Below are 25,704 nucleotides of genomic sequence, written 5' to 3'. Positions count from 1 at the left end.
GCACTTAATGCTTTTAGAGAACTGGAAGAAATAAAAGCGCTCTACTTTAATACAGGAATCAATACGCGGCACATTACATCAGCAGAGTGTTTGGTCAAGTGTAAAGAATTTCTACGTAATCATTTTCGGACATTCACTAAAACTTGCTTCACCTGCGCAAAGCATCGATCGCTTTAAGGCGGCCTTAAAAATTCCTTCCGAAGACCTGGGGAAACTTTCTCAAACGTGGCGAGAGAACACGCAGCGCATGACAACGGCAGAGATGCAAACATTCTTTATTTCAACGGCAGCAACACAAGGCGTTCCACTTGAAAGATTCGTGCATGGCAGTTGAAGCGGAGTCGAGTCGGTTGAAAACCACTCATCGAGACCTTCCCATTAAAACTCCATGCCAAGCAACAAAATCCCCTTTAAATTCCCTGTAGGAACAAACGGGAAAAGTTCGTCACTTGAAGATTTTCCCCTGGTTGAACGACTTGTCCAAATCGGCAAACTCTCCTTCCCACGTGAAGTATTCCTTGACGAGCGTTTTGCACTCTTGGCTTTCAGGGTCCAGCTTCCGCCAGTTGTACGACTCGTAATCCACCTGCCAGTCTTGACAGAGCTGTGGAGAACACGAGCCAGTTGTATTTGGAGGAATCGGGACAAGGATTCAACAGACTGGCGAATACCGGACCAAAACCAATTTGAAAGACTCGACAACAAACTTCCCAAGGATGAACCAAGCTCGAAGGGGGTTACTGAAATGAAAAATACGTTAATGCTTTTCAAATTAACAGGAAAAAAAAAAAAAAAAAAACACCTTTAGAGGCCATTTTCCCCCGCAAGCGAGGGTTGGCCTTTTTCGGGAACCGTGGTTGTTGTTGTTTTTCGGTCCCCTTTTTGAAGCAATGTTTTACGGCCGGATGCCCTTCCTGACGCCAACCCTTTTTGCCGCCTTTAACGACAAGCAGGGAATTACCAGTGAACTGGTCCTCAATTAGCCGACCTCGGAAGGATGACAGGCTGAGTCAACCCCCCTGGCGTTAATTCAGCGATTGACCGGGATTCGAACCCAGGATCCTAGGATCCTAAGCCGGCACCCTAGCCGCTAGCCCAACACCAGGGATTTCAAAACTATTTAACATTTCAAATTTCAAGATTTCAAAATTTCAAGATTTCAAATTAACAGAGATAGGCGATAAACAAAGAACTGGGTACGTTGTGCATTTTTCGAATCATTTGAGATGCAAGAGTGAAAATGGCAATGCCCCTGGGCTCACCTGGTAGGACCAAGGCACCGCTGGTAGGCGAGGACGACCCACAGCATATGTAATGGAGAAGAAAGTAAATACTAGTTTGGAGGGGAAAGCCCTGATTTTTTTTTTTTTGTCGTGAACAAACGTTAGTCCATCACGGGTGATGAACGTTGTGGTCAAGTTTCATCGAAATTGTGTTTGTGGTTTCGAAGAAAGCAAATGTAGCACCTATTGTTTTTTGGGGGGGCGTGGAGGGGAGAGGGTTCAAACTTTTTTTTTTTTTAGTATACAGAATCGAGGCTCGTGAAAGAGCTAACATTTATCACACAAACAAATCAAACAGACACACAAAGTATATAATAAGGGGAGCGGTAGACAAGATGGGGAGAGAAGGGGAAGCACACAAACAACATTTGAGAGCAGGGACATCGGGATATCTGTGGGAGGGAGAGGGCTTGGGGGGAGGGGGCGTGGGAAGAGGGTGGGGGGGGCAGAAGTATAAAACACAAGGACACTGCAAGGACTTCCAGGAAAGAAGTTGATATTTCAAAAAAGTGGATCTGGGGTAAAATTAGCGGGGGTAGAAAAGATCAAGGTCTTGGATGGGGGAAGATAAGAGATGGTGGTGAACAGCTGTTTTAAAGACCTGGAGGGTGGAGTGGGATTGAAGAGAGTGAGGGAGTTTGTTCCAGAGGCGGGAGAAAAGAGGAATGAAGGAGTGAAGGTGAGCAGAGAGCCTAGATTTTGGCAGTTTAACCATCAGAGGCTTGCTGGCAGATCTTGTGCGACCTGCAGGAATATTTGGGGGACAGAGCCCAGAGAGAGCTGGGGGAGCAAGGCCGGAGAGGAGTCGGTAGAAGACGGAAAGACCACCGACTTGGACCCACTTTGACCCCCGTAGATCCTGATGTATTTAATGCCATGGACAAATTTTATTACATCACGGACTATGAAGGTTGCGGTCACGTTTCATCGAAATTGTGTGTGCAGCTTTGGAGAAGAAGGAAATTTATTATTATTATTATTATTTAATTTGGTACAAATGGGTATCAAGCCCCCTCCCTCCAATGTTTATTGGCCCCCTCCCTCACCCTCCCCTGGTAATCCCCCTGGATCCTGAATTTATTTTTAATACCGTGTACACAAGCCAAGTTGAAATATCGTGTACACAAGCCACGTTACCGAGATGGTTACCATGGTAACACAATTCGGCCAATCAGGTGATCCAATCTGGTTGAGATAATGCCATGGGGGAACAGATATCTGCAATATGACAGCTAAACGTTCCAGGGATTTTCAAATATCGCGTAGACAAAAGTAAATGGACGGATGATCATGGTCGGACGTTCCGCCATTCATTTCGATGTCTCTCATTTCCGACCTTGTTGGAGGGGCGGAGGTCAAAAAAATTTTGCGATGGCCAACTCCTTTGGTCGTATGGCTGCGAGTACAAATACACCCAATTGGCATATTTATGTTTGTCTACGTAAATCGTACAATCGATTTGTCTTCTCCAAATGAACATAGAAAAAGTGCAGGCTCCATCATCGAAATGAAGCAAACACACACACACACGACGGCAAAAAGAAACCTCTGCTGATAATGAACCAAGGTCACGTGGTACATTACCTCATGCAATTGCGTTTTTTCTTCTTTCTTAAAAGTAGATTCGGAGGGACAAAACACTTATAAATCAATAAAGCATTCTTCAGCTCAAAAGATTTTCGTTAAAGTAAAATGGCTAAAGCAGTGGATGCTAAAGTCCGGTTGCATTTAGATTCGGTAAACCTTCGACTTGCATCCTTCAAACGAATGCATAATGACCTGGGATGGAATTCAAGTCAACCTGTTGGTTGCATCATCACTAAGAAGCTCATGCATTCTCACCCTCCCACCCACCCTCACCCAATGCATTACGACAGGGATTTGGCCAATGTGCCGGCACACAGCGGCACACTCTCGTGAAATGCATCATGGGATATTTTAACGTCACCAGCAGCAACCAATGCCTGGCAGATGGGTTAACATACATCGGACAGCAAAGCACTCATTGATGCTGTAAAACGCCGGATTTCTAAATGTGACCAGCATGCGAAGCGCCAGATCGGACGGAGTCTACAGGAGGGCTCGGAATCAGACGAGACGACTCAAAGGGAGCAAGGCATCACCGACCCGTCACGTCATGACAACTTATTAAACAGTTCCTGAAAGCATCACATGACCAACAGCTTGCATTGGTTACCATTACAAAATTATATCTATCTATAATTCCAGTAATCTCTGTGTGTCTGTCTGTGTGTTTGTATGCGACAACGATTTCTCGACAACTACCGGTCCGATATACTTGAAACTTGCCAGGTATATTGCTGGGGACCCGAGGATGTGCCTTTTCAAGGTTTGAAATTAATCGGACAATTACTTACCGAGATATGTCCAAAAAACGCTTCAACCAATCACAGAGCAGCGAACGATCGCGTTTGCCGAACGTGGCGGGCACACTCTGCCTCGGATGGCACATTTGAGAGCGTATTCATTTATTTCACGTTTGCAAACTATGTTGGCGTTAAACTATGTTTTACAACTGATAAAAACGAATTTGCGATTCATTCGCTTTCCTGCGCGTTTGTGTACGCGATGGCGATTTCTTTACCAAACTCCGGAAGCCGTTCGCTTTGGACCGAACCATTGCATGTAAATAGAGGGGGGGGATTGTCACCACTCGCAAGCCGTTCGCTTTGGACCAAACCATTTCATGTAAATAGAGGGGGGGGATATAATTTTAGATATAGATATAGTACGGGCAATGCCCTAGTTTTGTCAAAGGCAGGAACCATGAAAGCATTCAAACGGGGCGACCGCATGCTTTGGATCAACTCGTCACAAGGACATTTTGAGAGTCAGGCCATGCAGATGCACCAGAATACCAAACAAATGCGGAATCTCACCTCGAAAGCAAGTTGCTGTCCACGGAACACCCAGATGCCAGAGATGGTGTTGTCATTGTCCGTGCCAAACAGGAGCATGCTCGCGAAGGCATTCTTTCGCAGCTTGTCCAGACGCTGCAACATCCCTGAACAGACGAGGCCAAAGATGAAAGCAAACAAGACCATCATAGGGCAATTATACACAACCTTCACCACAGTACATATTAAAAAGAAAGTACGCAATGGTCACCGAAGGTTGCAACAACATATAAAATCGAATCTTGCATCTTTTCAGACTTGCATACCCAGTGGAACAGATTCAAGACCAAAGGAAAGAAAGCATTTTTAAACATGGTAAATGAGAACAAGCATTCCGAGTATTGCGCTGCAATACATGTCCCCTACCGGCAGTCTGTCGTCCGGAAAACTGTTGGGGAAATTACCAAAGTTCAAAGTGCCATAACTTTGTCAAAAATGATCGAAACGTCGTGAAGTTCGAACTTGATCTGTAAATTATCATGAGGAAACCACGTGCCAAGTTTGAAATCATTAGCATTGAGTTTAGAAAAAAAGTCCGGAAAACTGTTCTTTGCGTGACTGACGGACTGACGGACGGAGTGCAAACCAATAGTCCCCTCTGGTATACACCGGTAGGGGACTAATAAGGGCAGTCAAACGTACTTTGCTAACCACAAAGTAGACCAAGGAAAGTATACCATCGATGAACATGAAAGGATATACACAAAAGATCCAGGACCCTGACGGTAACAGGTATCACGTTCGCACACATTATCCAATAACCCACACCTTGTTCATTTTTATATATTTACCTCTGCCATTTGCGATGGACAGAGGATATGTTTTCGCCCCTGCCCGTTTGTTTGCGTGTGTGCAGGATATCTCAAAAGGTTATGGACTGATTCGGACGAAACCTGGTGGGCAGGTTGCGTGTGACAAGGACGAGTCGATTCAATTTTGGTGAAGATCCAGATTCGGATACAATAACTTTTTTTTTTTTTAAAGTGATTTCTTCATCTTTGAGAGATAGGGTCAAACGCTATACAATATAGCGCGATATCGCGAAACGCTATGGACGGATTCGGCCGAAACGTGGTGGACGAGTTGGGTAAGTGCCAAGAACAAGTCTATTTCGGAGGTCCAGATCCAGATCCGGCCTATTAGTGGGATACAAAAAGTAAACGGTTCAACCTGGTGGCGGTATGCGCTCTATCGAGTGCCGTTCTATTTAGTTACTGTACTCGAGCACACTGAGATAATCTTTTGAATTATCTTAATTCTAATCATATTTTTAAAGGTGAAAGCTTGTAGAAGAGTTGGTTGATAAGTTAGCAGGCCATCAAAACCACAGCAGGTCAGAGGGGAACTCAAAATGGATAAAAGGGCACAGGTAGTCTTAGTAGTTTGCAGTCTGCAGCCTCCTCACTCTCTGCAGACCTGGACAAAATCACAGACTGGTCAAACAAGTGGAACATGTCTTTCAATCCTGACAAATCTCACTCTCACCATGTTTCTTTCAAAAAGGCCGACTGGACAACCCTCCAATCTACTTTCTCAACAATCCACTTAAAGAAGTTCTGTCACTCAAGCTTTTGGGTCTCACAATCTGGCATGATCTTTCATGGGAAAACCACATTTCCAAGCTGGCCTCCAAAGCCAGTCACCGACTGGGCATCCTCCGTTGTGTGAAGTCCTTCCTTGGCACACCTGAGCTCCTCACCACATACAAGGCTTTCATCCGCAGCTCAATGGAATACTGCTCTCCCCTCTGGGCTGGTGCTCCTGCCTCACACCTAGCTCGGCTTCACGCTGTTGAAACCAAAGCTTTCAGTATCATTGGAATCTCCCGCGATGAAGCTATCTCCGAGGGCCTTTCACTCATTCACCGCAGACAGGTAGGTCGTCTTTCTGTCTTTACCGACTACTCTCCGGCCTTGCCCTCCACCCCCCAGCTCTCTGTGCAATGTCCCCCAAATATTCCTGGAGGTCGCACAAGATCTGCCAGCAACCCTCTTATGGTGAAATTGCCAAAATCAAGACTCTCTATTCACCTTCACTCTTTCATTCCCCTTTTCTCTCACCTCTGGAACAAACTCCCTCACCCTCTTCAATCCCACTCCTCTCTCCACGTCTTCAAAACAGCTGTCCACCACCATCTCTCATCTTCCCCCATCCAAAACCTTGATCTCTTCTATGCCCGTCAATTCACCCCAAATCCACTTTTTTGAAATACCGACTTCTTTCCTGGAAGTCTTCGCAGTGTCCATGTGTTTTTGTTTTTTTTACCTACACCCCCCCCCCCCCCGTGCCCTCTACCTCCCACAGATCTCCCGATGTCCCTGTTCTCCATCTTGTTCTCCCCGCTCCCTTTGTCATGTGTTTTATGTTTTATGTGTCAGTTTGTCTTTTTGTGATCAATGTTAGCTCTTGCACGAGCCTCGATCTTGCACACACAAAAAAGAAAAAAAAACAAGCGTTACGCCTCGGTCCCCCGTCGGGGAAGTGATGTGAGTTGACAAAGTGGAAGACGCAGAAAACATGCTATGATATGATATTTCGCTCACAAGGTTCAGACATACATGGTGGCGGCCATCTTGGATTTTGACGTGGAGACCCAATTTTCAATAGCGTTCTTCCTTGTGCCTAGGTACACCCACACACCAGATTAGAAGTTGGTACTTCGCTTATTTTTCGAGATATTTCGCTCACAATGTTCAGACATATATATATGGTGGCGGCCATCTTGGATTTTGACGTGGCGACCCAATTTTAAACAGCGTTCTTCCTTGTGCCGAGATACACCCACACACCAGATTAGAAGTTGGTACTTCGCTTATTTTTCAAGATATTCAGCTCACAAGGTTCAGACATACATGGCATCAGACATACATGGCGGCGGCCATCTTGGATTTTGACGTGGGTTGCACCCACACACCAAATTCGAATGCGGTCCTTCGCTTATGCACGCACGCACGCCCACACGCACGGACGGACGGACACACGGACGGAGGGGAAAACCATAGTCCCCCTTTCGCTCCGCTGTGCGACGGCGGACAAAAAAAAAAAAGGGTACTGGTAAGTGGAAGATTATGAGGGGAGGGGGACAGAATTGGCATGAGCTAAATAAATAGAGTAAATATTGGCATTGGGAATTTGAAGAGGTCATGCGTTTGCGAGTATTATCCGTCTTGAAGTACTGGAAGGAAAGGAAGCCGAGAGGACATGTAGAAGGACATTTTGATACACAAGAATGAGGAACCGGGGACTCAATAAACCACATTGAGGCAATTTTTTTCCCGCAGAGCAGGGGTTGGCCTTTTTCGAGCACCGTGGTCCCCTTTTTGAAGCAATGTTTTTTGGCCAGGTGCCATTTCTGCCGCCAACCCTGTTAGTCGCCTCTTTCGAACAGTGAACTGGTACTCAATTTGCCGACCTCAGAAGGATGACAGGCTGAGTAAACTCCCCTGGTGTTAATTCAGCGATCGACCGGGATTCGAACCCAGAATCCTAGGATCCCAAGCCAGCACCCTAACCGCGAAGCCAAAACCAGGCTGAACCAGGGACTCAAGGGCGAGCTGAAATTCAACTTGAGGGGGTGGAGGATAATATAACAAATCCAAAGCAGCACTCGGTATAGTGCAAACCTCCGCCAGGCTGAACAGTTTACGTTTTGTGTCCCACCGATAGGTCGGATCTGGATTCGGACCTGAACCAAAATCGGTTCGGATTGTTCTCGTCACTTAACCAACTCGTCCACCAAATTTTGCCACAAATCGTCCACAACTTTTTGATATACCGTGCTATATATCGTTTTTGGCCCGAACTCTCGATGGTGAAGAATCAATGAAAAATTATAGTTTCCAGATTTGGATCTTCACCAAAATCTAATCAATTAGTCCTCGTCAAACACCCAACCTGCCCACCAAGATTTATCTGAATTCGTCCACAACTTTTTGAGATATCTTGCACAAAGTCAAGCAAAAAAACAGGGGTGAAAACATAACGTCCATCAATCACAGATGGCAACTAAAGAGTTCAAAGAAAACCTTAGCCTGCACTGTCTTGAGAAACAGAACATGAACGGGGTCTATGAGCAGCAGATTTGATTGGTCGTGATGACGTAAATGCTGTAATATTTTGTCTAAGTACTGCTAAACATAAGGGTTCTGAAAGTGTCAAAATGGCGATTTGAAAAGAATGAAGGATATAAGAAAACACTAGAGCTTCCAGGGAAGCAGAACTCAACTGAACTGACTGGACAACTTTAAAGTAGGTCAGTTGTCTGTACTAGATTTGACTTAAATGAAAAGCCAACAACCTTGTGTAATAATTTTAAGGTCCTTGTATCCTTGTGTGGTAAGAGTCTCACACACCAAGTTTGATCAAAATCCATAAATATTTGTGGACGTTAAAGTCTTAACGTCGTTTGAGCTGAAAACAATATGGTGGCCTATGGCGGCCATTTTTCAACGGATCGGGCTGAAATGCAATACCAACCTGGTCCTTGGGGTAAGGATGCTGCATGTCAAGTGAGATCAGAATCGTTGATATTTGTGGACGCTGGAGTGTTAACGTCGAAAAGGTAACGGACAACAGACGACGGACGCCAGAAGGTTCAGTATGTGATGAACTCAACTGGACAGTAGTCCAGTTGAGTTAAAAGAAGGAAGAATTTCGGAAGTTTACCACTAATGCTGCAGCATTTTTGTTTGCACAATCTTATTTAACCCGTTACATTAGTTATTCGTGCCTGTTGTTTATGTCTTCATGGAGGTGAGAACATCTCACGATCATTTTCGAGCTCAAAATATGAAATGTGCAAACACATGCTGTGAGAGGGCACCAGTGCCCAATCATGTGAAATAAAATGAGCACAAAACTCGGTTCAGGCATTTGTTGTTGGCATACACGCACGCACGCACGCACGCGCAGCTCTTTGGCTTGGCTCTTTGCAGCCAGTGGTTCAATCAAATCATCTAACTCTGGAACATTTTCTGCTCAGGGAAAACATGTTTGGGTTTGGCAGCTAGTGCTATTACTAACCACGAGGGAGCCAGTTTGATCTCATCTCCAAGGCATCTGCCTATCAAATCTGGTACAGGATTACGCATCACCAAAACAGCGACCTCACACCTTAATTGGCTCAGAGAAAGCAAAAACAATACATCTCCAAGAGCTTCCAATGGTTTACAATGGCAGACATTCATTACTTTTATTACAAGAAGTCAGTACGAAATAAGCAATGAGCATCACAAGTTTTCCTAGCGCTCGCAGCTATGCCCAGAATGCTGCTCGCTCACTGTCAGGAAAGGCACCGTGCCAGCTTTCCACAAGCAACGCAACAGAGCTGCCCACCAGGCTCACAGATTCCATTTGCCCAGCAGCAGGGAGGTGCAAATACAAGAGACTGTTTACCAGCTGGCCATCCTCAATTTGGAACATGGTCCACATGTAAACTTTTGCTGATCACCAGTATATCAGGCAAAGTTAAGGTAAAAATTGCTTTTTTAGATCCTAACAACAGATCAGTTGGAAGCCAATCACATATGGGCCAATTACATACGCTTTCTTATTTTGGGAATAGAATCACAGTCAATTGCAAGCAAATGCAACAAGTCTCCCTCGCATCCATTTTCACCGAGGTAAAATAAGAAAGACACCGGATCAATATTTACCCGTTTTGGTCTGAAGGTACCTTGATAAGGTCTTTTAGTGGCCACGTTTTATCTGATTGTTCTTCTACTCCTCTTCCCTTTATAAGAGGTGAGGTCCAGTGAATGGTACCAAACTTGTGCCCCGTCTTGACCACAATACTCCTCCACTTCCCTCTGTCCTCAGCCTACTCCCTCCACCCACCTCCACCTTTACTGATGTCCTTCTTCGCACAATCCTCCCATCTCAACTGCAGTCTACCTCTTTTCCTCCTACCTTGTTCCCTCAACCTATCCATTCTCTCTTCCCCCATCCACACCAAGTGTCCAGCCTATCTCAGAGAGCATTTCACGAATCTCCCCGTCAAGCTCATCTGCACACCAATCTCCTCCCTCAGTTCATCCATTCTCCTTCTAGCCACCCTCTTCATTCCCGCAATCCTCCTGACCCAGTTGTTCTTGCAAACATGCAGCCTCTGTTGTGGTCTGTCAGTGCCAGTTTCCAGACTTTGAAGGTAAAACTGGCATTATTCACATCACAACATTCCCTTCAAATATTTCTGTCTGCCATTACTCTCTCTCTACCCTCCTCCATGCTTTTGCACTCACCTGAATCCTCCTCCGCTCCTCTGCCTGCGACTTAACATCCCTTACCACCACTGTTCCCCCCCCCCCCCCCCCCCCCCCCCCCCCCCCCAGATACTCAAACCTATTCCTCTGTCTGATCTCCTTCCACCCTAACCCGATATTAATTTATTTTCTCTGCTGCCCAAACCATTTCACCTCAGTCTTCTCCATATTCACCTTCAGCCCAAGTTTCCCAAATCCTTCCTTCCTGCATCTCCCACCTTCTCTCCACCACAACAGTCAGATCGTCCACACATAACATCCTACCCTTTCTAAACCCCGCTGCTCTTCTCCAATCTCCATTTCCCCACTCTTCCATATCCTCCCATCCAGAATCCTCTCCAGTGCCTTCATGACATGACTTAGGAGCGCAATACCCCTGTACTTCCCCGGATCTTGAACATCTCCCTTCCCCTTCCATATCGGAACAATTAATCCTGTCCTCCAATCCTCTGGAATTAAACCCTCTCTCAAACATACATTCAACAGCCTCTTCGTTCTCCCACTGCAATCATCATCTTTGTACACAACTCATCAATGTCGGGCACTCTTCCCTACTTCATTATTTGCTATACTGTCTGCACCTTCTTCTCCATAATCTCCACCAACTCAAACTTTCCATATAACTCGGTCGCTCCAGCTCGCTGTTGATTCCTTCCTGGTTCACCAGCTGTTTGAAATATCCTTCCAACACCTTCAACACTGCCCCCCTCTTCGTCACTAGCCTGCCACCACCATCCTTAATCAACCCATCCCCCCCGCCTTCATGTCCTTACTATCCTCATCCCTGTGCTGAGCCAATTTATAGATCATCTTCTTCCCCCCATCCTTTTCCAACTTGTTTTATGCCTCCTCTTCCATATCATTCCTCGCATTCTCCACAGCTCTCCTTGCTGCTTTCTTATTTTGCCCATACATGTGCAGCAACCCTGCTTCTGGTTGCATCCCTCTATCTTTGATCTTCTCTATCCTCTTCCAAACCTCCTTTTCACCAACTGCCTTCACTACTTTCTCCCTCCGCCATAACAAATTTATACCACTTGATGATACACCCTTCTCTGACATCCTTCCACACAAAACTTCTGCAATTCCCCTAAATACCACTATCCATACTTCTTCCACTCCCTCCAAACCTTCTGCTTCTTCACCAAGTTGCTCATACCTGGCCCTCATCCTCTCCTTGTACTCGACAACGATGTTGCCCCTACACACCCCCACCTAATAAGCTTCCGACCCCTGCTCTTAACCCCCACTCCTTTTCTTCATTCTCACCACAAACACCACAGGCTTGTGCGGGGTCGTAACATGCTCTCTCGCCACTGCCTTGTAATCATTAACCCTCCACAGCTATCACTTCCTTACCACTACCGAATCCAATTCTGTTCTATGGTGTCCACTCCCATAGGTAATCTTGTGGCTTTCCTGCTTTTGAAAAGAATGAACCAGCTATGGCCATCCCATTCCTCACCAGCAGCTCTTGACCCACTCTATTCCTCATCCCCCAACCAAATCTACCAACACATTCCTCTTCATCCGGCTCCGCTACTCTCACATGGACGTTAAAAGTCCCCCGCAATGCACAGCATCACCTCTATCTCAACCATTCCCATCATCCTCTCCAGTACGGCTCTGAATTCCTGCTTCTCCGCCCTAGTTCTTTTTCGGATTAATTTTGGACTCGTTTTGGGATTTGCAATTGGGATTAAGGACTTGAAGAAGAAAGGAACATACATATCTTGGACGTATAGCAAGAACCCCTTGTAGTACATAAATAACAAGAATGACATTTCCATGTTGTAACGTCGACCGATATGCCTCTGCCCACATTATTACATCATTCATACTTGTGCCCACATTATTACATCTAAGTTTAATGTAAATCACTTCAGCTTTAAAAAAAAAAAAAAATTGTTGAACGCTCCAGTCACGGACTAGATAGTCCTTATCAACGCCAGGCCTTAAATAAAAGAGCTGCATTGATAGGAAAGTGTAGAAAGAGAGAATAGTCTAAGAGTTTTTGAGGAAGCAAAAAAATCTGCTTTTTGAAAAGGCGATGGTCGTAAGTGTTTGGAAAGACATGGGAAGGTAAAGGGGTTTCAGAGTTTGGCAGTGGAGGGGAAGAAAAACATCATAAAGGCCCACCCTTGAGTCGAGCTGTTCTCAAGTATCACATTTTTACCTGACATGACCTCTGGCCTTTTGACCCCATAATCGAATCCGTTTATCTTTACGTCACTATACATACTTGTACCAAGTTTGACTTGGTCCCCTTCCACCGTTCTTAAGTTGTTGGGATAACACAAACCGATTAGACTCGAACCTTTGACCCCTTTATGCCAAAATCTAATCAGTTCATCTTGGCATCATAATATACACTTATACCAACTTTGATCAAAAACCCATCACTGGTTCACAAGTTATCACGGCAACAGGATTTTTACCAAACATGACCTCTGACCTTTGACCCCAACATCTAATCAGTTCATCTTCACATCTTCATACATATCTGTACCAAGTTTGATGAAGATCCCTTCAGCCATTCTCAAGTTATAAACCTATTACAGAATCTGACCTTTGACATATTGACACCAAAATCAAATCAGTTCATATTCACATCACAATACATACCTGCATCAGCTTTGGTCAAAATCCCATCACTGGTTCACAAGTTATCACGGTAACAGAATTTTTTACCTCACATGGCCTCTCACCTTTGACCTCGTGACCCCAAAATATAATCAGTTCATCTTTACATCATTATACATACCTGTAACAAGGTTGACTTGGATTCCTTCAGCCGTTCAAGTTATCACGGTAACAAAAACCTAACACGGCCGCACGGACAACCCAGGAACATAATGCCTCTTGCGACTTCATCGGCGGAGGAATACAGATGGGGTCTTGGTATATTAGGTAAGGGTACTTCCATGCCAAAATTGAAGAGAATTGGCTCAGAAACAAGGGAATGTGTGTGCAATTGCAAATGTTGTAAAGAAAAACATCTGAAAAACAATACATTTCATGGGAAACTTGCAAGACAAGCATAGACAACTCGTGATAGGAGGGGAGACATCATAAAGCATCTTGTAATCGAGAATCACAGACCTGACATAAGATTGCAGCTCATGAAGACAAGTCCAAGTTCGCCTGCGTATTTGTATTCACAATGCCAGATAGACCAGCCTTCCTTGTCAAAGTTGTCCCAGAAGAAAGGTAGAGCCACTGTCAGTGTATCCTCATTGGAATATTTACGCTTGAACTCGTCCAACACGAACGGGCTGGAAAAATAAGCACAATTCGTCAACATCCGACATGCGACTTTCCACAACCATGCCAAATGGTCAACAAATTAATGGGAGGCAAAAAAGGTTTTACACCTCAGCCATGAATAAATGGTCCTGCTCCAGTTGCTGGTTCTTTTCCATGTAAGAGGGTAGTTCATGATTGACATGCACCATTTAATCTAGAAATATCAAAGTACAGGAAATTGATGAAAGTTCACCTATTCCTGAAGGTACTCCACATGTGCACAAATGCACACCTACACATTAATACGATCAATGGAGAAATTTTGGGTTCAAGTGGTATGACGTACTTATTTGTAAACTATGCCAAACAAATTATGTTCTTTGGGTGGTCCAAAGACAACTGACCTGGCCATTATCTGCCTATTGCTCATTTCATTTTATTGCAAGTCACTGTTGTACAGTGCATGGTAACCTGGTGTTGGCTTAACAGTTAAGGTGGCTGGCTTGAGATCTTAGGGTCCTAAGTTTGAGCCGGTCATGCCATTGAACTAACACCAGGTGCGTTGACTCAGCCTGTTGTCCTCCTGAGGTCGGCAAAATGAGTACCAGTTGATTGGGAATGTGGAGCATTGCATCAACAGCACAGCCGCACCCCCAGAAAATGATGCAGCCAAGCAACCACAGGTTGCATACGAACCACCACCACCACCATGCATGGATGGATGGTTTTCCTACCTTCAAGAAATCCCACACAAAGTAAAACATCAATATCACAAAACAATATCGACATAAATTTGTGCCTTAAAGTTGAACGTAGTTTTTTTTAAAAATCGGTGGGACCAAGAATGTCTGCATTGCATGTTTGCTTGGTGTGAAATAATGGACACTGGTATCATGACATGTTAGAATCTTCTACGGTAAATTTTCCGATAAATTGATTCAGGTTGTTATGATTCATTCAGTTGAAAAGTTAAATTAAATCAGTAAATGTCTATAGTTGAAAAAGCTGGACTTGTAAGTCAGTATCTTGATCTATGATCATCAATTTGGTTTCAGACCAGGTCACTCCACTCTGGACATGCTGCTTCTGCTGTCTCAACAATGGATGGAGGTCCTCAATGCCAAACAGGAAATTAGAGCTGTCTCCCTTGACATATCACGTGCCTTCGATACGGTCTGGCACCCCGCTCTGCTCACCAAACTCGCCTCCTATGGTATCCATGGAAATCTCCACGCATGGCTGGCGGACTTCCTCTCGAGTCACAGTCAACGTGTGGCCCTGAATGGGTTTCTCTCATCTCCTCTTCCTGTTCAGGCTGGAGTTCCCCAAGGCAGTGTTCTGGGCCCTGTGCTTTTTCTGGTCTTCATCAATGATCTCTCTGACTCATGAAAATCCTCTATCTCTTTGCTGATGACTCCACTCTCTGCCACTCCATTCCTCATCCCTCAGATCGGCAGTCTGCAGCCTCCTCACTCTCTGCAGACCTGGACAAAATCACAGACTGGGCAAACAAGTGGAACATGTATTTCAATCCTGACAAATCTCACACTCTTACGATGTCTCTCCGAAAAGACTGACTGGACAACCCTCCCATCCACTTTCTGAATAATCCTCTCCAAGAAGTTCTGTCACTCAAGCTTTTGGGTCTCACTATCTGCCATGATCTTTCCTGGGAAAACCACATTTCCAAGCTGGCCTCCAAAGCCAGTCGCCGACTGGGCATCCTCCGTCGTGCGAAGTCCTTCCTTGGCACACCTGAGCTCCTCACCACATACAAGGCTTTCATCCACAGCTCAATGGAGTACTGCTCTCCCCTCTGGGCTGGTGCTCCTGCCTCACACCCAGCTCGTCTTCACGCTGTTGAAACCAAAGCATTCAGAATCATTGGAATCTCCCACGATGAAGCTATCTCCGAGGGCCTTTCACTTACTCACCGCAGGCAGGTTGGTTGTCTTTCCGTCTTCTACCGACTCCTCTCCGGCCTTGCTCCCCCAGCTCTCTCTGGGCTCTGTCCTCCAAATATTCCTGCAGGTCGCACAATATCTGCCTGCAACCCTCTTATGGTTAAACTGCCAAAATCAAGACTCTCTGCTCACCTTCACTCCTTCATTCCTCTTTTCTCCCACCTCTGGAACAAACTCCCTCACTCTCTTCAATCCCACTCCTCCCTCCAGGTCTTTAAAACAGCTGTTCACCACCATCTCTTATCTTCCCCCATCCAAAACCTTGATCTTTTCTACCCCCGCTAATTTCACCCCAAATCCACTTTTTTGAAATACCAAATTCTTTCCTGGAAGTCCTTGGTGTCCTTGTATTTTATACTTCTCCCACCCCCCTCCCCCTTCCCATGCCTCCTCCCCCAAGAGCCCTCTCCCTCCCACACATCTCCCGATGTCCCTGCTCTCAAATGTTGTGTTTGTGCGTTTCCCCTTCTCTCCCCATCTTGTCTACCGCTCCCTCTTTTTATATATTTTGTTTGTCTGTTTGATTTTTTTTTGTGATAAATGTTAGCTCTCAAGAGCCTCGATTCTGTATACCAAAAAACTTTATAAAAAAAAAACTAAAAAGAAAAAAACTCGTTATTTTATTGTGTATGTGCTACTGTGTGTTTCTAGTTGGTGTTGGTTTGTAATTCATGCAAACGTGTGTGTAATTAATTGTTTTCTGTGTCGTACTGCGTGCACAGCCTGGTCTCTCTTGGCTCCCTCACCCCCCCCCCCCCCCAACCCCACCGTCGGTATTTTGTAAATTTAAGTTCTTTCCTTCGCTGTATTTGCTTGTTTCTTTGATTTTCTTTTCTCCCCCTACTTCCCACGGATATCTTACCCTTTGTCTAACGTTTTAAATACAAAAACGAACAAAAAAAAAATATCCTTTATTATCTCCTCTCCTCTCGGTCCCCGCCCACGACCACTCCCCGCCCACGAGCATGTGCTTGTTGTCTCGCCCCGCCCCCTTTGTCTTCTTTTTCCTCTACCTCTCCAGCCGATACTCACCGTACCAACACAAGTTTTCACCATACTCATTCAACCCTTTCTCCTTCTTTCTCAGATCCATGCCCTCACTTCAGGGACTTTTCCCCAGATTGTTTTTGCTGCTCACCTTCACTCTTTCATTCCTCTTTTCTCCCGCCTCTGGAACAAACTCCCTCACTCTCTTCAATCCCACTCCTCCCTCCAGGTCTTTAAAACAGCTGTTCACCACCATCTCTTATCTTCCCCCATCCAAAACCTTGATCTTTTCTACCCCAGTTAATTCACCTCAAATCCGCCTTTCAATCCCCAACTTCTTTCCTGAAATTATTCCTAGTAGTGTTCATTTGCTTTATACCATGTACCCCTCCCTACTCCCACAGCCCTCTCCTTTCCACAGATCTCCCGATGTCCCTGTTCTCTTCTGTTGTTGTGCTTGTGTGATTCCCTCTCTCCCCCTCTTGTCTCCCTCTCCCTTCATTGCATGTTTTATATGTCTGTGCATGTTTTCATGTTCAATGTTTTCGCTCTTACATGAGCCTTGATTCTGTATACAAAAAAAAGAAAAAAAGTAGAGACGACGTTTTGGGGAGAATCCACTCGCCCTGTTCACGGCAGACGTTGATGTAAAGAAGCTTGAAAATCGCCATGTCACCTCAACCGTTGGTAGGGTGAATTTAGTCTATTGACCAATTCAGGTAACCCGTGACGTTTGCAGGAGACTTGGGACAGATGTTATAGCCTTGGTCCACGTCCGTGACAGATTAAATCACAAACCGCCGCGTTTGTTGAGAGATGGTGATTCAAACACTTTCCCAAATGTATTCCTTTACACCACGGGCAAACCACGTTTTTTTCTCTGTCTAAAATGACCACTTGACTGTTATCAAAGCTGTGACCATGCACGTTGAAGTGCGTATATACACAGCACAGCTCAGAGCCTCTTCATGAGCTGGATGACAATGTTGGTTCTTACGAGCCTTAAGAGCTTTCCGAGTTTCTCCCATATAGGTCTCAGTGCATCTGATGCACTGAGAGGTCTCAGTGTATCTGATCAGTCTCCACATCTGATGCCCCACACCAAGTCGCATTTCCTATCCTTACGGATCTTGTCCTTACCATGAACTAACTGGCTGCCGAGAATTCTGTGTGGTTTATATGATGTAACAATGCCAAACTTGGAGAAGGATCTTCTCACTTTCTCAGACAGCCCAGCCACATACGGAATGGTCACTCGTGCCATGTTGATCCGTGCCCAGTTGGTGTTCACATGACATGATGTTGGTCTTACAACTTCCCGCTTTCAAAAAAGACCAACTGGGGGTAACGACACTGAGAGCACTCCTGATGTTCTTCTCACGTAATTTCTCCTCCTGCGTGGTCGGAAGTGTCTGCCCGATGGAAAAAGTGTGTATGACAGATAATTTATTAAGCTTTTTCAATTACAAGCTTTTACTCAGTCTTCCTATGTCTGGTAGAGTTTGAGAAGTTCTGTTGCAATGGCTACACAAATGTCTGTAAATCAAAGGTGGTAAAGATGCCACTGCGTCTTTCACAGAGAGTAGGCAATTGTGTCTGACACCCCTTGGTGAAATTCCACATTCCTGACCATCTATGATTACTGGGAATGCAAAGTAAAACCAGCCAGTGTATTTCTTTACCCATAAGGCTGCTGAAAAGTATACTGTACTGTGATATTGCTTGGAATGAAAAGTGCAATTTTTAAATTCCATATCAGTCTTGAACTGCCGTTTTGTTTACGGCCAGTAAGGTACACATCGAAGCACATGTTTCCCATTGCTATTGGAAAAGTTATGTTTTCGGTCAACCATTTAGAGAGTGAAAAACTTTCACACACCTCAAATAATAAAGCAAAGACGTTTACTAAAGGAACCCACCCCCCTACACCACTCCCACCCTCCAAAAGGTGAACCTTTACAAACCTTCGAGGCAGAACAGCAAATGGATCTTTGTTCTGAGGTTCACAAGCAAGCACTTCTTCTGTCGCATCCATTTCTTCATCTTTTTGGATCTTGTTCTTTTTCTTTTCTTCCTTATCGTCCTTTTTATCTTTTCTATCCTGTTTGCTTTCTTTTGCTGGCTTCTCTTTGCCTTCTTTCTTGGGCTGCAACTCAGCAAACTTCTTAGCTGAAGGAAAATGACAGTGGGTGAGACTGGCGCTTCAAAGGAAAAGGTAAGAAGAGCGCGTCAAACACAAACAAACCGGACGAGAAGTGATTTGGGAAGGGAGGGGGGGGGGGGGGTACAGAGAAAGGAAAAAGGCAGGGGTGGGGAAGGGTGGTGGAAACCAAAGAGGCAGGGGCTGGGGGTGGTGGTGGACAGCAAAAAGGCAGAGGGCCGGGGATGGTGTGGAATACCAAAAAGGCAGGGGGCGGGGACGGTGTGGAATACCAAAAAGGCAGGGGGCGGGGACGGTGTGAAACACCAAGAAGGCAGGGGGCGGGGATGGTGTGGAACACCAACAAGCGTTACGCCTAGGTCCCCCGTCGGTGAAGTGATGTGAGTTGACAAAGTTTAAGACGCAGAAAACATGCTATGATATGATATTTCGCTCACAAGGTTCAGACATACATGGCGGCGGCCATCTTGGATTTTGACGTGGCGACCCAATTTTCAACAGCGTTCTTCCTTGTGCCTAGATACGCCCAAACACCAGATTAGAAGTTGGTGCTTTGCTTATTTTTCAAGCTATTACGCTCACAAGGTTCAGACATATATATGGTGGCGGCCATCTTGGATTTTGACGTGGCGACCCAATTTACAATAGCGTTCTTCCTTATGCCGAGATACAGCCACACACCAAATTAGAAGTTGGTACTTCGCTTATTTTTCAAGATATTCATCTCACAAGGTTCAGACATACATGGCAGTGGCCATCTTGGATTTTGACGTGGCGACCCAATAGATACACCCACACACCAGATTAGACGTTGGTACTTCGCTTATTGTTCGAGATATTTCGCTCACAAGTTTCAGACATATATATGGTGGCGGCCATCTTGGATTTTGACATGGCGACCCAATTTTCAATAGCGTTCTTCCTTTTGCCGAGATACACCCACACACCAGATTATAAGTTGGTACTTCGCTTATTTTTCAAGATATTCATCTCACAATGTTTAGACATACATGGCGGCGGCCATCTTGGATTTTGACGTGGCGACCCAATTTTCAATAGGGTTCTTCCTTATGCCGAGATACACCCACACACCAGATTATAAGTTGGTACTTCGCTTATTTTTCAAGATATGCAGGTTACAAGGTTCAGACATACATGGCATCAGACATACATGGCGGCGGCCATCTTGGATTTTGACGTGGGTTGCACCCACACACCAAATTCGAATGCGGTCCTTCGCTTACGCACGCACACACGCACGGACGGACGGACGGACGGACGGACGGACGGAAAAGCCATAGTCCCCCTTTCGCTCCGCTGAGCGACGGGGGACAAAAAGGCAGGGGACGGGGATGGTGTGGAATACCAAAAAGGCAGGGGGTGGGGATGGTGTGGAACACCAAAAAGGCAGGGGCGGGGATGGTGTGGAACACCAAAAAGGCAGGGGGCGGGGATGGCGTGGAACACCAAAAAGGCAGGGGACGGGGATGGTGTGGAATTCCAAAAAGGCAGGGGCGGGGATGGTGTGGAACACCAAAAAGGCAGGGGGCAGGGATGGCGTGGAACACCAAAAAGGCAGGGGGCGGGGATGGCGTGGAACACCAAAAAGGCAGGGGACGGGGATGGTGTGGAATTCCAAAAAGGCAGGGGCGGGGATGGTGTGGAACACCAAAAAGGCAGGGGGCAGGGATGGTGTGGAACACCAAAAAGGCAGGGGGCGGGGACGGTGTGAAACAAAAATGCAGGGACAGGGGAGGGTGGGGGCACCAAAAAAGACAGGGGGTGGGGGAGGATTGGGACACCAAAAAGAGCTGATGCCGGTATCAGAACATTAATCAAGAAGAGATTTAAGCAATTCACTTACCATCAAATTGCGCCATTTTCTCACAAAGGTTAACCTCCCCAAGAACAGCCTTGAATTGCGGCTGTTGGACACAGGTCATGAACCAACGATCCACATTGCCGTAAGGCTGGCGAAACGCTGGCTCCAGCACCTAAGATTACACCATTGCACAGTGCCACAACAAATCAGGGTTAACCTTTATCTCAAGTGCCAAATGGTCTTCAGGAAATACAGTAGATTCAAAATGTCGTGAGAGTCCACCACGTTTAAGCATGTAGAACATTTCAAAGGTTGGACACCAGTGAAAGGACGTTGTGTTGCAGTGAAAAGGAACGAGCCATAATTCTTTATGGAAGTTCCACTTCGTGATATTGGGAGGACATTCATGCCAGTGATGCCATGTGCACAAACCAAGCTCGGGTTTCCTTTTGGGAATTTCAGTACGTGGAAACAAAACTATCGAAGAGCAAAATAAAATAAATATAATGTGCATGATTGAACAGCTAATCCGTTACTGGTTGACAATACCTACCCACAAACAGCCTGCAAGAGATAATAAAATGGAGATTTATTAAAGTATCTAGCAATTGGTAAGACTAACTTTGTGCAATCAGTCTCTCCTGTCCCTATTTTGCTGCTCTTCACACTTCTGATCACATTCCTGTCAAGACCCATATCTCTCTGGTTATTGTAAGAGAGCAACCTCAACAATGCAGATTGCGGTTGTATCTGGAAGGGATTGCAATCTGACTTCTCCCACAGGATATGCCATTGATTGGGCCTAAGAATATTTTCACAAAATCCTGCTTTATCTCATGTACCGGTTTATCCCATCCATCCTCTAGTCGAGGCCATGGTACACCAAATCCTGTGGATAGGTGTTTGCAGTCAAGCTGCTTGCTCTAGCAGCATCAAACCGCCCCAGAGTGTAACCAATCCCACCGAGGGTAACTTTTGTTCATTCCGAAAGGCTCGCAACAAACATATCCATCGAGAAGCAAGACAGGCAACACAGTCATGTACATCTCAAGGGTGAACTCTTCCACCAGTCTCCTTCTTCCAAGTCATAGTGACGCCTTGTCAAGTCCGTCTCTGACGTATGCTTCCTCTTCACCTACCTCCTCCCCTCAACTCAAAGGTACTACTTGAGGACGATGCCCAATATAAGGCAGAATGCTCACCTCAAGATCTCATGTATCCCCACCTTACCCCCTTATAACTACTGTCCTTTGTAACCTCCTCATTAGAGAAAGTAGGTTACTAGAGACGGGTAGGGAAAGATGATGAAGGGGTTGGGAAAAAACAAACAAAAAAAAAACCTCAAGGATAGATTGATCATTCATTTTTCTTCAATGGTCGGCCTAGTAACCACAATTTAAAGACTTTCGCTTAGAGCAGGGGTTCTTAACCATTTTCCCTACTTGCACCCCTTGCAAAGCACCAAGTAGTTCTCGCACCCCTGTCCCCACTGTAATGAAAGAATAATAAAATTATCATGGCTATCAATAACAGATTCATCATGGTTTTAAATTTATTTATATTTTACAAATTTACATGTTTGGCAACTAAATGATTCATTACAATACTAAGGTAACTTCAAATTAGTAAAGATTTTTATTCCATTTTTTAGTACTTTGCATGGTGTGTTGCAAGAAATTGTGCTTGTGCACCAAGGTCAGTGACTTCGTTGCTGTTGTTTGTTCTCTATGATGGTATGGAACCTCGGCGTCTTGGAGCTGAGTACTATTCGCATGTCGTGCTGAGCATCCAACCGATTTCTGCACTTGGTTTTGATATGAAGCAGACACGAAAATCTTCACACAGATACGTGGTCACAAAAGGCACGAGCACAGCGAGAGCCTTCCTAGCTAGTACGGGAAATGTTTCCAGCTGAGACGCCCAAAGGTGCTCCAGATGACCCTCGGTGAACTCCATGGTTGGTTCTCAAATCGATGAGATCTTCTTTGATGTCACTGTCATCATCAATATCCTCCAAATTTATCCGGAAAGGGTGCCTGATCCAGTTACCACACGCTTGCAGCTCTGCACACGAGAAGTAACCATGGAATGAAGTTTGCAGCATTTGAAGATGTTCAATAATAGTTGAAACAAAGCCAGGTTGCAAGGAAGCATCCTCAGTGACTGTTCCTTCAAGGGATGGAAAATTCACCAAATTTCCCTTCGTTACACACCTAATCCATAAAACAAGTTTTTCTTTGAATGCAACCAGCTTCTCGCTTGCAGTCACAATGGTGAGCCCCTTTCCGTGCATAGAGCGATTGAGCTCATTGAGTGCTGTGAACACATCAGCCAAATAGACAAGCATCTGAACAAACTCAGGAGAATCAAAATATTCAGCTATGTCTTGTCGCTGTTCAGAGAGAAACTGCTGAATTTCCTCTCGCAATTCAAACACATGGGATAATACACGACCACGTGATAACCATCTCACTTCTGTGTGATACAAAAGCACAGTATGTTCTTGACCCATTTCTTCGCAAAACAACTGAAACAGTCGATGATTCAAAGCTCGCCCACGAATCATGTTCACTATTTTCACACAAACATCCAAAGTCTTCCTCGGGTTTGGAGGCAATGCTTTTGCTACAAGTGCATGCCGGTGAAGAAAGCAGTGGGTGATCTTCACGTCTGGAATTTCTTTTCTGATTAGTGCACAAAGCCTGAACGGTTGCCCAACATGACTGGTGCTCCATTAGCACATATCGAACCAATCATGTTGAGATTGAGTTGGTGTTTTGTGAAGAATTATTTTATCATATTGAACACATCTACAGCTTGCGTAGTTGCTTTCAGTGACTGACAGAAGAGAACATTTTCTTCAACTTCTTTGTCCTTTATGTACCGAACCACTACCAGTAGCTGACAGCAGTTTGACACATCTGTTGTTTCATCCACTTGGAGGCTAATCTTCACTGGACTAGCCTTAATATCTGCGACAATCTGTTACAGAATATCTCGACTCATGTCGATGATTCGGTTATGTATCATCATTTGATAAAGGTATTTCTTGCAGTTTTTTCTCTGCCTCCTTGCCGAGAATAATTTTGCCATTTCAAGGGCACACGGCTTTATCAGTTCCTCGCCAATTGCATGAGGTTTCTTTGACTTAGCAACCTGGTATACAACTTGATAAGAGACAAGCAACATAGGTTTCTCTGTTGGTGAAAATCCATACGTTGGCAAAGTGCCAGCATGATCAAACCTAGCTCCTTTGGCTTTTAATGTTGTGATGTCGTTCCCTGCATCCCTGCCGCCATGTTTGCTCTGGAAACGTTCATTGAGCTTTGATGGTTTCAAATTTGAGTTTGAAAACATGACACTGCACAGGAGATCTCACTACAGTGCACGTCAACACTCCTACTCGCAGTCCAGTCTACACCCCACGCTGGAACTACAGGAAATGACTCCAATACCTTTTTGCTGACTATTTATACATGAATCTGCCACCACGACAACTCCGCCCCATCGCCGACAAGCACATACATGTATTCGCCTCTTATCTCTCGTTCTCCTTTACATGCTACAAAACGTAATATACCCACTCTATTACATCAGCTCTTGTTTCAGAGCATAATATTTATTTATGTGGTCAATTGCATCATAAAAGCGACAAAATAAATATAATTTTTCTCCACATCCAAAAGATCAACCATGTTTGAGTACAACATACTCACACCCCTAAGAGACCTGTCTCGCACCCCTGGTTAAGAACCCCTGGCTTAGAGGAACCAAAACTGCATTCTCCTGCATCATCCCAAAGCGATAACAGCAGGAACTTTGTGAAGATGCAACATTCCCTTGTTCACAATGATCCATCACGTTGCCTTTGCCCCACACAAATTTGACATGTTGGTGAAGTGGCTCTATTGATGGACCCCAAAAATTGGAAGAAATGTGGTAGATTCTGAAGTGGCATCAACAAAATGTGCACAAAAATATAGCACTAGTGTGACTTGCAAACAATAGTTAACATCTCCAGAGCTACACATCAAATTGGCGATACGGAAATGCACAAATGTGATGCAACAAACCCAAACCCATAGGGAACTAGAACCCATATGGGCTATTGCCAATAGGGAACTATAACAACAGTCTCGCTGCTCGTTCTGAACAAAAATACCATCCTGAACACGCAACTATTATAGCCCCCTGCTATTATGGCCCATATAACCATATCATCTACTTGTGAGAGTGAGGAGAGAGAAGGAGTGAGGAGAATGACTAAAGCAAGCATTCCAACAAAAGGGTTGATGAGGAACAGCTGGCTTGGAAAGCAATTAATGATTCATACTTATGAAGATCAGGCATTCGTTGATTAGCCCTTGGAATTTGCTTGTCCCATTGTTGTTGCATTGTTGCATTCATCATTGTAATCCTCTCAATTATTTTGCCTTCATAACTCAGATTTCCCCACGGAGTATCCAGGCTTGGCTGCGGAAGCCTTCACATCGATCCTGCTGGTTAATTTGCTGTGGTAATCTATGTGGCTGTGGAAAGGTCGAAGTTTACGAGCTCTTGTCTGTGGGGTTTGGTGGCGAACGGTCGCGTTCCGACATCATCATCGTGATCGTGAGGAGGAGCGAACTGCGGACCGAGGCCTGCGGTTTCCCGTGCACGGACTGTGGACTGAGGCCTGCGTTTCCCGCGAGCGAAATGTGCACGGAGGCCTGTGCTGTTCCCACCAAGGATGCGGGGGTTTTGACGATGCCCGAGGGGGTTCAGGAGACGCTCAGTGCTAAGTACCTAAAAACAAACATAATTTCACCAGTTATTTTTCCCCTTTGCGTGGTATACAAGTCTGTGTGGGGACGTTCCCATTTAGGAATCTTAGTTTTGCCGTGTTATTTTGTTACCGGCATGTCTTCAATAAAGCCGGTATTTTTGTACATTTTAAATCCTGTGTCGGCTTAAATTAATCATCGCAGGTTCGAAGACGTCCTGTGGGACCCGTGAAGGTAAGCTCTTCACCCTCCCCCACGCGCGTATTCTCTGCTATATTTTGAACGCCTCGGAGTGTTAAG

The 25,704-nt window shown here is 45.2% G+C and overlaps 1 protein-coding gene across 1 annotated transcript in view; it reads right to left on the bottom strand.

Moving 5' to 3' along the window:
- Positions 1 to 259: 259 nt before the first annotated feature.
- Positions 260 to 25,704, bottom strand: part of EEF1G (eukaryotic translation elongation factor 1 gamma) — a 54,514-nt gene continuing 29,069 nt past the window's right edge. Inside the window, exons 6-10 of the mRNA XM_068115490.2 lie at positions 20,684 to 20,813; positions 18,623 to 18,827; positions 13,564 to 13,736; positions 4,184 to 4,308; positions 260 to 604 (exon numbers count right to left, since the gene is read on the bottom strand). Coding sequence (XP_067971591.1) covers positions 446 to 604; positions 4,184 to 4,308; positions 13,564 to 13,736; positions 18,623 to 18,827; positions 20,684 to 20,813 — 792 coding nt within the window. The 3' untranslated portion in view covers positions 260 to 445. The remainder of the gene's footprint in view (positions 605 to 4,183; positions 4,309 to 13,563; positions 13,737 to 18,622; positions 18,828 to 20,683; positions 20,814 to 25,704) is intronic.

Source organism: Myxine glutinosa, chromosome 5, assembly GCF_964187855.1.
Source record: "Myxine glutinosa chromosome 5, kmMyxGlut1.1, whole genome shotgun sequence".
Taxonomy (NCBI): Eukaryota; Metazoa; Chordata; class Myxini; order Myxiniformes; family Myxinidae; genus Myxine; species Myxine glutinosa.
This window is presented reverse-complemented; position numbering and strand designations above follow the sequence as displayed.